This window comes from Myotis yumanensis, unplaced genomic scaffold, assembly GCF_028538775.1.
Source record: "Myotis yumanensis isolate MYYU_CA2020_CCGP unplaced genomic scaffold, mMyoYum1.0.hap1 SCAF_19, whole genome shotgun sequence".
NCBI classification, from domain to species: Eukaryota; Metazoa; Chordata; class Mammalia; order Chiroptera; family Vespertilionidae; genus Myotis; species Myotis yumanensis.
Window position 1 is genome coordinate 14,045,265 of NW_027223770.1, and position 13,317 is coordinate 14,058,581.

The 13,317-nt window shown below is 47.4% G+C and overlaps 1 protein-coding gene across 1 annotated transcript in view; it reads right to left on the reverse strand.

Annotated features, from left to right (window-relative positions):
• Positions 1–13,317, reverse strand: part of SIAE (sialic acid acetylesterase) — a 42,215-nt gene that overhangs the window by 2,746 nt on the left and 26,152 nt on the right. The window contains 5 exon segments of the mRNA XM_070399995.1: positions 1,336–1,531; positions 3,030–3,187; positions 10,248–10,381; positions 10,931–11,040; positions 12,676–12,853. Of these exon segments, the coding sequence (XP_070256096.1) occupies positions 1,336–1,531; positions 3,030–3,187; positions 10,248–10,381; positions 10,931–11,040; positions 12,676–12,853 (776 nt within the window).

Genomic DNA, 13,317 nt, shown 5'->3' on the forward strand with positions numbered 1-13,317 from the left:
ATAAATGTTCATGTGATGAAATAAATAACTCAACCAACAAAGCATAAACTACGGGGGGAGATGGGGAAGCACCATCACATCCAGCACTTGGGGAAGGGTCCCCGAACATCCTTGCTGTCACCCTCCTGACAAACGGTAAAGTTGCTACTCCCTGTGGCCCTGCCACGGAGCTGAGGAACGAGGGAAGGGCACAAAGGAACTTTGGATAATGAGGCCTTAACGCAGCAATCCCGGGAAGGGAACATAAATGATCCAGTGCCCAAGCTTACATTCTGACCGCAACTGTGATTCTGGGTCCAGATGATGGACGGACTGCCAGATACTGACGAAAGTGGAGACAGAATGCAGAAGCCCCCTGGGAGCTAGAATTCCCCTAACACCCAGGGCCCAGAAGCTAAGTGGCATGAGCACTGACCAAGCAATGGGTTCCAGAGGAGAAGCTGCCCTGGATAAATGCCAGTGTGACTAAAGTTGTTTTAAATACTCTTTCATCTCCTCCAGTGCCCTCTTTCCAGATGCCCCCAACCCTAGCAATGGCCTCTTGGTTCCCAGACACTCATGTAAATGTTCCATCTACAGAAGAACCTCTTCAATCAACAGCCCCAGTGCCACTGTGGGATGATCTTTAGAAGAAAAGTACTTTCATTATAGAAATTCAAACCAAGCTCCAAATCACCAGGTTTAAGCCTCTTATAGGAGACACTAAACTCAAAAGGATATCAGAATTTAGGATGAAAGAGACATCTAAGGACGAGGGGAATATTCTGAAGCAAGGATCCTTTCAACAGGCAACCTGCAAATAAAGCTGCAGGCCCTGCCCAGAACAGAGATGGCTGCTTTGGAGGGAAAACACAAAAGGAGTATCATTTAAATATGGACTCGTTTTCCCTTCCTTGATTGTCCTGTCTATCAAAACTGCCTCTAAGCCAGTGACTGTCTACAGGTGTGCCGCATGAATTCTTAAAGCATGCCACACCTGACTATTAGTCAGGGCACTGACCACCTTTCGCTTAGACTGTCAAATGCAGAAATGACAATGGCCAACACAATAGCCATGTGGTGTGAATCAGACCTATTTTTTGGTCAGATTGGGAAGAAAATAAGGATTTTAGTAATTAGCTGAGGTGTGCCATGAGATGAAAAGGGTTGAAAATCGCTGCTCTAGGCAAATAACTAAGGGCTGTTTATTTGCCCCTCTTAGATAAACTCAGCCCCCCACCAACCAAGCCCTGCCTCGCAGTTACGTTAAATTGAAGAGGTGGGCCTCACCGTGGAGGAAATCCTGATACTGAATCCCCATTCAGGAGGAACCCCCATTGTTTCTGCTATTCTCACCTCAAATATCTCGTGGTCCTGCCTCTGCACCTCAATTTGCTGGGAGTACGTGAGGCTGAGCAGCCCCTTGTCGGCCAGGAGCTCTATCTTCTCAGGCAGTGGTCCCTGGAAGGTCACCTCCTTCTCCCCATAAGCCACAGCTCGGGCCCCCAGGTGCAGCCGGTAGGCCACGGTCTGCTTATCTCGAGGGTGGATGCTGCAGGACAAAACACAAGTACTGAACTTCGGGTTTGAGCTCAATAATAACCAGATTTTTTTAAAATGTACTTTCATTAATTTCAGAGAGGAAGGGAGAGGGGGAGAGAGAGAGAGAGAAACATCAATGATGAGAGAATCATCGATTGGCTGCCTCCTGCACACCCCCTACTGGGGATCAAGCCCACAACCCAGGCATGTGCCCTTGACTGGGATTGAACCCGGGACCCTGAAGGCTGACACTCCATCCACTGAGCCAAACCAGCTAGGGCAATAACCAGATTTTTACAAAAGGAAATAATATTCAAACACCCCCAGAAGGTGAGAATAAAGTTGGCTGAGTCTAATAGACAATGGCTGGTCAGCTTAAGAGAAATGGTGAGTGATAATCACAGCTGGGGCTCTGGGCCGTCTATGGGCTGGAAACCTTGAATAACAGATGACTTGGAAGGAAGAAATAAAAGGAGGGAGAGACAGGCGGGAGGGAGGGAAGGAGAGAGGGAGGGAGGGAGGGAGGGAGGGAAGGTACCAGAACTAACCAAGGAGAGCTAACTCATAAGACTATTCCAAACAACAGAGCCTGTGTTTCATCTGAACCATCTATTCATTACTTGGTCCCCTCCAGGGTTTATCTGTTCATTCAATAACTATTCATTCATTAAAAAATAAACAAATACTAGTTCAAGCTCCTACGATAATCCAGACACTGTGCATTGGGCTGCATTGAAACCCCCTTGTATCCTGTGCTAGCTATCATGTGGTGGTCATCGGGGCCACTCCCAAACACTCTACTGCTCCTCCTCTGAGGCCGTGGCAGAATCACGCTTCCCTCTCCCTGAAGCTGGGCATGGCCACGCGACTGCGGGCGGACAATTTAACGTGGGCAGCAGGGTCTTGTGTTGCTTCCAGGGAGAGCACTCAATTGCCAGTGTGGGACTTTAAGGTGACGGTGGAGGGACAGATCGACGCGGGGCCTCTGTTTCTCTGGATCTGTGGACGACCACGACGGCAAAGCCTCTCTGCTGACCTTTGGACATGGAGCGTGAACAAGAAATACATTTTTGTTGCATAAAAGTACTGAGATGTTGAGGGTTCTTTTTTTTTTATTATTACTACAGCACATCCCAGTGTAAATGACTCTAGAGCAGTGGTTCTCAACCTTCCTAATGCTGCGACCCTTTAATACAGTTCCTCATGTTGTGGTGACCCCCAATTTCATTGTTACAAATTGAACATAATTAAAGCATAGTGATTAATCACAAAAACAATATGTAATTATAGATGTGTTTTCCGATGGTCTTAGGCGACTCCTGTGAAAGGGTCGTTCGACCTCCAAAGGGGTCGCGACCCACAGGTTGAGAACCGCTGCTCTAGAGACTGCTTCTAGGATCCAATCCTGAGGCCATCTACTCTCTCTCCTCTCACAAGTGAACATCACAGTGAAGGCCACAGATAAGGAACGTATGATTATTCAAACAAAGCCCAAGAGGCACCCATACCTTCCGAAAGGCGAGGTCCTGTCACCGAGGTCCATAGCTACAGCCATGAAAGTGTTGGGCATCCTTTGGCTGGGGACATAGCCAACATCTGCTGTTTGATGCCAACGGATCTGGGGAAATCGATCATCTGAGTCTTCATCAGACAAAACTGCAGACAACTGGGAAGCAGAGAGATGGCGGCGTCAGAATTTTATTGCAGCAGAATCCTACACTGGAGTCTTCGCAAGCAAACCCTGCTTCTGCTTCATTCATTTGTTCAAAAGTTCACTCGACAAGTATCTCCTGAGCTTCTCACTGTTGTGGCAGAATCCTTCATCCCACCTGCCCCAGTGTAACTCGGCCACTGCTCTCACCACAACTCGGAGTCGATGTCTCTGCCCGTGGAATCTAGGCTACGTGTGTGATGTTCTCTGACCACAGAGATCAGCTTTCAAGTTTTTGCCTCAGGAGCCCCTGCCTTCTGATTTCATTCTCCTCGGACCCTGAGATGGCCTTGGTAAAAAAAAAAAAAAAAAGTCTAGCTGCCCTGCTGGAGGAGTGATGTAGAGAGAGGGGCCTTGGACGCTGGAAGATCAGGAAGGAGATAGGCATTTTGCCCCAGCAATCCCAGCAGAGGGGCCAGTGATGTGGATTCTAGATCCTTACGTTCAAACTGCAGCCACAGGCTAGCCCACCAATGTCACAGGGAGCAGAGGGGTGCCATCCCACTGAGACCGCCTGGCCAGCCCATGGAGGCCTGGGCGGAACCCATGGCTGATGTTTTAAGACACTGTGTTTTGGGGTCGTTTGTTGCAAAGCAGTAGGTGATGGACACATCTGCATACAACACAGGGCTAAGCAGTGTTTGTAGGAAAGCAAGGAGGAATCTGTCTTTGAGCATGTGGACAAATTGCATCAAAGGTCCCAATTATTTTTTAAAAATATATTTTTTATTCTTTTAGAGAGAAAGGGAGGAGGAGAGACAAAGAGAGAGAAACATCCATGTGAGAGAGGTACACTGATTGGTTGCACAACCCTGGCCCTTGTCAGGGTGTGCCTGCAACACGGGTACGTGCCCTTGACAGGAATCGAACCGTGGACCCTTCGGTCTGCAGGCTGATACTCTATCCACTGAGCCAAACCAGCTAGGGCTAAGGTCCCAATTCTTTACACCTTCCTATATCCACACCCTCTTGTCACATGGCTCTATGGCTTCTCCTATTAAGAGGAAAAGTGCATTTCCCCACCACCTGATTCTGAGCTCAGCCACGTCGTTTGCTCTGGCCAATCGATGAAACAGAAGTTACGATGTGTCCAGTCCTAGCCTCGCCTCAAGAGACCTAGCATGGTTCCACTCACTCTTTTGCATCTCTGCCATCGCCATGAGAATGGCATACCTGGGCTAGCCCGCTGCTCTCGAAAGGAGGCTGACGGCTGTGGGACAGAGCCGCCTCATCTCAGCCAACCAGCCAAGCCTGGCCTGCAGCAGAGCCCCCAGCGGACCCACGGAGACAGGAAAGTGCCCAGTGGGGCTCAGCCAACGTCAATCAACCCCCAGCCACTCCAATACGTGAGCCATAATCATCAATGCTATTTTAAGTCATGGATTCTGTATGCATGCCGAGTACACAGCATTTGCTTTCATCTAGATTAAAAGTGGATCGATTCCTATTCTTGCAAAGGGCGGAAGCTCCAGAAAGTTACTACAATGCACGTGGCCCGCTGTTCCTTCCTTCTCTGATGTTTGTATCACCCTGTCCTCTGCTTTAGATAGCGCCTTATTCTTAGCCTTAGTTCCAGCCAACTCGAGGCATCCACCTCTTAGCTCTCTTTATAAGCCATGACCTAACAGCAGGCCAAGCTGGACATTGGGAAACAGCCCGGGTGAGCGACCACATGGCCATTGCAAATGTCTCTCCCCATCAGAGGAGCTGCATGAGGAACGGACTGTTTCTCCCGGGCTCGTTACTCACATGGCCCAGGAAACACCCGAGACCATCCCTACAGATATGGCCGCACTTTGACTAGAGGGCATTTCCTGCTCCCGGAGTTGTTCCAGAAAGAGTAGAAGGTCATCAGGAAAACACTGGAGAGGCTGCAACCGTAGCAGAAGGGATATGGGATGAAGGGCATGTGGACGAAAAGGGGCCACATACTAACCCCGGCCAGCTCAGGGAGGCCTGCATGGCGGCCTTACACACTCAGAGGCTTCGAGTCACCAGAGAGGATGATCTGAACATAAAACTTCCCAACTAAAAGCGCGTCACGGCGGGTCGTCCAGTCCCAGGCCTGTAGCTCCCTGGACAAAGGTCAGTCTTTACCTGAGGTGAGCCTGTCCATTGTCTTTCTGCATCTAAGATAACAGACCTTTGAAATGTCAGCGTGATCTCCTTGTCCAGACCCCTTACGGCACACCTACCGCACCAGGCAGGACACCACGGAACCCCTCACTGTCTCTTGTTCTCCACATGCCACCTCTATGTACACGTTAGTTAACTATCCTGTACCCACCCATGTAAAAGAAGTGTCTTTCCATTTTACTCTTTACCCAGTCCTAGAGCTTTCCCCGCTTTGCTTTCTCCCACCGCCTTATCCTGCCACTAATGCATTTCATGTAACTCCCTTCCATCTGCTTTGATTCCAATACAGTGGGGCCGTGACTTATGAGTTTAATTCGTTCCGTGACGGAGCTCGTAACTCAAATTACTCATATGTCAAATCAAAAAGTGAACGAGTGATGCTGGGCTGATGTTGTGGCGTTCACTGTGACGTTCGCTGCGCCAACTAGCGGTGGGGTATCTGAAGCTGGCTCGTAACCTGAATTTTAGCTTGCAACTCATATCTCGAAAAACTCGTTAGTCGGGACACTGGTAAGTCAAGGCCCCACTGTGTATAAAACAAGCTGCACAACTGCCATTCTCTGGGGCAAATCTCCATCCGTTGGGATTTTGCTTCCTAGCAATTGTCTTCCATTTGGCTCAATAAACTCATAAAGCCCTGGCCAGCGTGCTCAATGGTTAGAGCATCGGCCCGTACACCAAAGGGTCTCAGGTTTGATGCCTGGTCAAGGGCACACACCTGGGTTGCAGGTTTGTCCCCATTCATGGCATGTGCATGGGAGGCAACCAATTGATGTGTCTCTCTCACATGGATGTTTCTCTCTCTCTCTTTCCCCCTCCTTCCCTGTTTCCCTTCCACTCTCTCTAAAAATCAATGGGGAAAATATCCTCTGGTGAGGATTAACAAAAATAAAAATAAAAAAATAAAATAAAAAATTCCCTACAGGTTTGGACATTTTCTTTTTGTTTTTCTTAATCCTCGCCCTAGGATATGTTTATTGATTTTATAGAGAGAGGAAGGGAGAGAGAAAAAAACAACACCCAACACATCAATGTGAGAGAGAAACATTGACTGGTTGCCTCCTGTATGTACTCTGACCAGGGATTGAACCTGCAACCTTTTGGTATAGGGCAGTGGTCGGCAAACCGCAGCTCACGAGCCACATGCGGCTCTTTGGCCCCTTGAGTGTGGCTCTTCCTAAGCCTTAGGAGTACCCTAATTAAGTTAATAACAATGTACCTACCTATATAGTTTGTTTAAAAAATGTGGCTCTCAAAAGAAATTTCAATCGTTGTACTGTTGATATTTGGCTCTGTTGACTAATGAGTTTGCTGACCCCTGGTCTAGGGGAATGATGACGCTCCAACCAACCGAGCCACCCGGCCATGGCTGAACATTTCTTATTGGACAGTATGATGTGGGATGTAGGTGATATTTCCAATTCGCTTATTAAAATCTCTTATGCAAATTGGCTTTAATCGATGAAATGATAAAAGGTAGTGAAGCTTCATAATGGAATGTCATGAAAACTAGGAAATTGGATTAAAAGATCCATGAGTCACCCCTCTTCTTCCCACAAGACACCCAGAAGACTGAAGGTGGAACCATATTCACCCGTCAGTGCCGGGATGGGGATCTCGGTAACAAAGCTACCAGAAAGGTCTAGGGCAGCGGTTCTCAACCTGTGGGTCTCGACCCCTTTGGCGGTTGAACGACCCTTTCACAGGGGCCGCCTAAGACCATCCTGCATATCAGATATTTACATGACGATTCATAACAGTAGCAACATTACAGTTATGAAGTAGCAACGAAAATAATTTTATGGTTGGGTCACAACATGAGGAACTGTATTTAAAGGGCCAGAAGGTTGAGAACCACTGCTCTAGGGTAAGTACCAGTGTGCCACACAACAGGGAGAAATGCCAACAACAGTCACTCATGCCAAGGAAGTTTCTCAAAATGGCAGTTTTGCCGAGAATTCCTGCAGCAATTCTCCACTCCCATTTCATTGATTGCACTAGTACATACTGGCCACATGGGGGCACCAGCACACTCCACAACCAAATTGTTTTTCCTAAGGATACAGCGGGGTGCTGTTCAGCCTCCTATGGTGATTAATAGAAATGCTGCTGCTTCTGAAGGCATATAATAGCCAAAGAATAGAAAGGTGGCCACATCCAGAGGGCTTTACAAATAACATACTGCACTTTGCAGTCTGTTCCACTCCAAACCCCTTTTAAGAAAGCATCATAGGGACTCCTGCCCCCACCATGCTTCAGGTCACCTCTCCATGAATAATCTCTGACACATGCGTCTGGCCCTGGTCTATCTACTGAGCTTGAGTCCTGCATCGCTAACTGTGCTCCAGTTCCTGCAACCATCACTTCAAACCCAACATTCATCTTTCCTTACAGACCACTGAACCTCCAGATTTTCTGGCCTCTCTCATTAATAAAAACAAACAGTGCCCAGCTGGCGTGGCTCAGTGCTCGAGGCGTTGACCTATGAACCAGGAGGTCACGGTTCGATTCCTGGTCAGGGTATATGCCCCAGTTGCGGTCTCAATCCTCAGTGTGGGGTGTGCAGGAGGAAGCCAATCAATGATTCTCTCTTATCACTGATGTATCTATCTCTCTCTCCCTCTTCCTTCCTGAAATCAATAAAAATAATAAATAAACAAAAGCAAACACTAACTTTATCTGACATGTGCCAAGCTTTACATGGATTAACTCACTAACACTTAAAATAACAAAGGAGTTTGATATCTTGTTCAAAATCGCATAGCTGAAGAAGTGCCGGAGCCGGGATCGGAATCCAGGCAGGCTGGCTTCGATCTGAAGGCAGCTGTGATCCGGTATCTCCCTTTGAAGGTAGATGTTTATAGTCGCGGTATTCCACCTGTGACCAACATATTTTTGTTGATGACATCAAGTTAAGCCCAGAGGCTAAGGGGATTCTACTAAACTGGAAGGCCGCGGTGCCAGGACAAGGTCTCTGGTTCGTGCTGTTTCCAGCACCTCGCACAGTTCAGAGCACATTGCGAGCATTCAGCACATACTTCTGGGTTGAGCTGGCTGAAGTCACATTTAAATCAGCAAGTACACAGGCTAAGAGACAAAAAAAAGTACCTCAAAACCCAAATGTAGTTCCACCAACAGTAACTCAGAACTGTGACAGGAGTTGCTATTTTGATGATAATGAGCAGAATAATCTTGTTTCAAAGTCAAAATAAATGTAAGAAAGAAAATGATTGTAAAGTAGTTATAAGTGCAAAGAGTGTCTATAAAAATCTTTATCCAAAAAAAGTATGGTGAAGTAGGACGAGGTAGAGGAGATGGGTGGCTGGTGGGAAGGGAAACTGTGGACATCCAGAGGCAGCTGTCGGGAAGTATTCTGTCCAACTCAGATGTGAAAGCCCATTCCCTCACTACGGCGTGAGTTGGGTCTTGGTTTTATAACATTTTACTTGTTTCATTTCCTGTGTTCCAGCAAAGTCAGAACTACCACCTTACTCAAACTTCGGTAAGTCACAGAGGGCTTCCTAAGTGACACCCAGGGCGAGAGCTGCAGGATACGTAAAAGTTCGCTGGGAAAGTGTGGGAGAGAGAGATTATTTCAGGCAAAGAGCATGTGCCATGGGCTGGGAGTGAGAGAACGAGGTCCCTTCTAAGGAGTGGCAGGGATGACACCAAGTTAGGGAGGGTGTGGGGAAGGGAACGTTCTCACACATTGTTGTGAAGGGTATACAGTCATACCCACTCAGAAATTTCTACAGGGAACTTTGGGAACATGTTCAGAGCCTTAAAAAGTATTCAATTTAACCTAGCAATTTCATTCCTGGGAATTTATCTTATGGGAAAAATTAAGCATGCGTGTAAGGATTTAGCTGCAAGGAATAGAAACATGCTGCTGCTTATAAAAGCAAAACATTTAAAGCAACCTCAGTGCCCATTTATCAAGGCCTCGTTAAATAAATTATAATATAACCGTATTTCAGAGTACTCTGTAATCATTATAAATTGTGCCCTAGTCCTGACCGGTTTGGCTCAGTGGAGAGAGCGTCGGCCTAGGGGCCGAAGGGGCCCGGGTTCGATTCCGGTCAAGGGCATGTACCTTGGTTGCGGGCACATCCCCACTGGGGGGTGTGCAGGAGGCAGCTGATCAATGTTTCTCTCTCACTGATGTTTCTAACTCTCTATCCCTCTCCCTTCCTCTCTGTAAAAAAATCAATAAAATATGTATTTTTTTAAAAATGTGCCCAAGATTAGTATTTATTGACTCAGTGGTTGAGCATTGACCTATGAACCAGGAGGTCATGGTTCGATTCCCAGTTGGGACATATGCCCAGGTTGCGGGATTGATCCCCAGGGTGGGGTATGCGGGAGGCGGCCGATCGATGATTCTCATCTCTCTCTCTCTCTCTCTCTCTCTTTCCCTCTCCCTTCCTCTCTGAAATCAATAAAAATATTTTTAAAATAAATGAATAAGTATAATAAATAAAATCTATTTATTAGCATGAAAAATGTTCACAATATAACATTATGAGAAAGAAAAAGCAAGATATGGTACACTATTGTAGTATGGATCCTATTTCACAAATAATGAGCAGAAAAGTCTGCTTATTTCTGGATGGTGGAATTATAAATGTTTTTTAGCTTATCTTTTTCATATTTCTTTAATCAACATGCAGTACTTTTTTAATAGGAAGACATATTAGTTACTTCTTAACTTTTTAAAAGACTCACTTGTCCCCGCAGTGAACAGAGATGAATTAAGTCATACATTCAGTCCCTGACCAGCGGCTATGAGGGTGAAAGAAGAATCTGGGTTCCAGGAAGGAGATCTCAGTGGCACATCCCCACGGCAAGGTCCGTAGACCCTCCTCCCCTCCACACATACCTGCACAAATCCAAACGGGAAGAGGGGCTCCGTTTGCCCCTCAGAGCCGAGGTGGAAGGTCTGGCGCCAGTCCTCAATGAGCGCGGGGAACGTGCAGTTGTACAGGTCCCTGTTCAAATCGATATTGGCCTCCCCTGGAAACAGCCCAAGTGGTGAGAGAAGTTTGGGGTAGAAGCAAAAATGGCCACACAATACTCCCCAACCTCTAGCCCTGCCTTAGGAAGTGGGCCTCCCTGCAGTCTCTCTGGACTGGCCTTGCTCGGGCCGACAGGGGCATCAGCAAACATGATACAAGCAGGCTTGAAAAGTGCTTCAGTTCGGGGGGTCTGCTCTCTCGATACACTTGGAACCCTGAAACTGCTATGTAAACAGTAAATAAGTCTGAGCTAGCTTCCTGAAGGGTGGGGGGGCCACAGGAGAACCTCGGGACCCCAGCCAACACACATGGAAGAGAGGCCATTCTAAGTCACCCAGCCATCAGTCAACCTGCCAGATGGCCAAAGACATATAAAGATCCCAGCGGAAATGAGCCAAAGCAGCCCAGACGGAGAACCGACCCTGCTAGGCCACAGAACAGGGAGCTAAATAACATTGCTTTTGTTGTAAGTCGCTAAATTCTAGGATGGTTTGTTATTCAGTCAAGCTAACTGACACAGTGGAGAAATAGCAAATCGAACGCTCACCCTGGTACCATATCACGCCTTTCAGAGTCATATTATGTAGTGGATGGATCATGGCGTTCCAGAGAACAGAGTGTTTACTGGGGCCACTTATAGAAGCCGGTGACGTGAACCTGAAATCGGTAAGGCGCACAAGTGTCAGGAGAGAGCTAGTGATCGATCACATTATGATCCCTCACCTGGGTGCCTCTCCAGCTTTTACTTGGGGCAAATTTCTGATGACAGCAACACAGAATTACATTGAACTGCTCTGCCTCACATGGACACGTGTGAACAGTCTCTGAATTTCACCTCCAGGTTCTTCCCAGGATAAGGGTATCAGTCAGTTTTCCATGGGTTCAGCGTGGGCCACCCCAGTTCCCAGATCAGGTCATTAAAGCCACAAAGAGGAGACGTGTGTTATTACGAGTCTCACACACAAGGCAATAGATCTGTTTGACTAGTCCTCCATGAACAGACACTTAGATCGTTTCAAGCTTTTTGCTTTTATAAGCAACGCCACGATTCTCTTTCCTATAGCTTCCTCATTGCATGCAGGCTTAAGTATTTCCTTAAGATCAACTCCCAGATTGGAAACGGCTGGGTGAAAGGACACATTTTTTTTTTAAAAGGCTTTCAACGTGTTGCTAAGTTTCTCTGTAGAATGCTTGTAGGAATGTACACCCCCTCCCCCACGCCCTTGGAATTGTCCCTTCCATGTCCTCAGAGATCTGGGAGGCCTGGCTTCAGATGCCTCCTGCTTTACTGCAGGCAATTCCTTCTGCTCCAAAATGGAATGTCTTCACACAGGCACACCTTTACCCAAGCGAAACCAGGAGCTCAAGTCCACCCTCTTCCCAGAGGCCTTCCCAGGACTGATGAGACGATGTCTGGGAAGGCCATCCACGTATCGTTCATCTCTACGTTAGCAGGACGATCGAGATTTTATTAAGTAGCCCGTCCTCCGACCCAAACCCCGCACCACGTGTCCTTCCCGATCTAGCTTTCCCTCAGTGTGCTTTCCTAATCACTGCACTACATATTTCTTTGATTACATGTCTACTTGTTCTTCCTGTTACAGTGTTTATTCTGCTAAGCAATACAACACAGTGGTTAAGAGCAGACACTGAGGCCAGCCTTTGCCACTTACTCGTGTGTCCATGAGCAAGTTACTAAAGCTCTCTCCGACTTAGTATCTTTTTAAAAAAATATATTTTTTTTTTTATTGATTTCAGAGAGGAAGGGAGAGGGAGAGAGAGAGATAGAAACATCAATGATGAGAATCATTGATCGGCTGCCTCCTGCACGCCCCACACTGGGGACGGAGCCCGCAACCCAGGCATTTGTCCTGACCGGGAATCAAATGGTGACCTCCTGGTTCATAGCTCGATGCTCAACCACTGAGCCATGCCGGCTGGGCTCCGAGTTGGTATCTTTTTCCACGCTATGTTAACAGTATCTACATTTCAAGAGATTGTTATATTAAATGAGTTACTATATATAAACTACTTACAACATTTTTCAGCATAAAGCTCTCAGTAAGTATTAGCTATAATTATTATTAAGAAAAAGACTCATAATTGCTTGTGCTGTTCTCAGATGGCTGTGGTGGTGGTGACAGTGAAAATAATACCTTGCTTGTGCACGGAACAAGTTAATACATATTTGGACACTCAGCACGTACTTCACCCCCCAGAGGAGACCGCGATTCTCCTCTTTTATCTAATTTCCTGGCAGGCTTTCTCCCGGACTGCGGGATGCTTTCTTACCCTTCCTTAGGGACCCTGCAGGCTCTCAGCGACCTTCCAGATGACCAGGCTTCAATGGGGGTCCCGCCCCACGAAGAGGAGATCAGCCCCACGGGATACTGCAGCGTGTCATACAGGTTGCGCCCGAAGAGCCAGCACACGGCCGACATGTACTCGAAACTCCCATGGCCCAAGTTTTCTGTTCAGAAGAAGAGGGTCAGGTAGAGAGTAGAGGGAGCCCTGACTGGTTTGGCTCAGTGGATAGAGCGTCGGCCTGCGGACTGAAGGGTCCCAGGTTCAATTCCGGTCAAGGGCATGTGCCTTGGTTGCGGGCACATCCCCAGTGGGGGGTGTGCAGGAGGCAGCTGATCGATGTTTCTCTCTCATTGATGTTTCTAACTCTCTGTCCCTCTCCCTTCCTCTCTGTGAAAAATCAATAAAAAAAATAAAAAAAAGAGTAGAGGGATACAGATGGGTCTAGGTGAGAAGAAGGGGTGTGGTCCATCCCTTGTGTTCCTTGCTAAGAATTTCCAAAAGTAGGAGAAGATTGAGAGGCCATGATCTCATTTGCAGAGAACCAAAGCTCCCTGGCCAGGCGAGTGGACCCCCCCCACCCATGCTCCCCTATTACCTACAGGTTCCTGAGAACCTCGGAATACGATT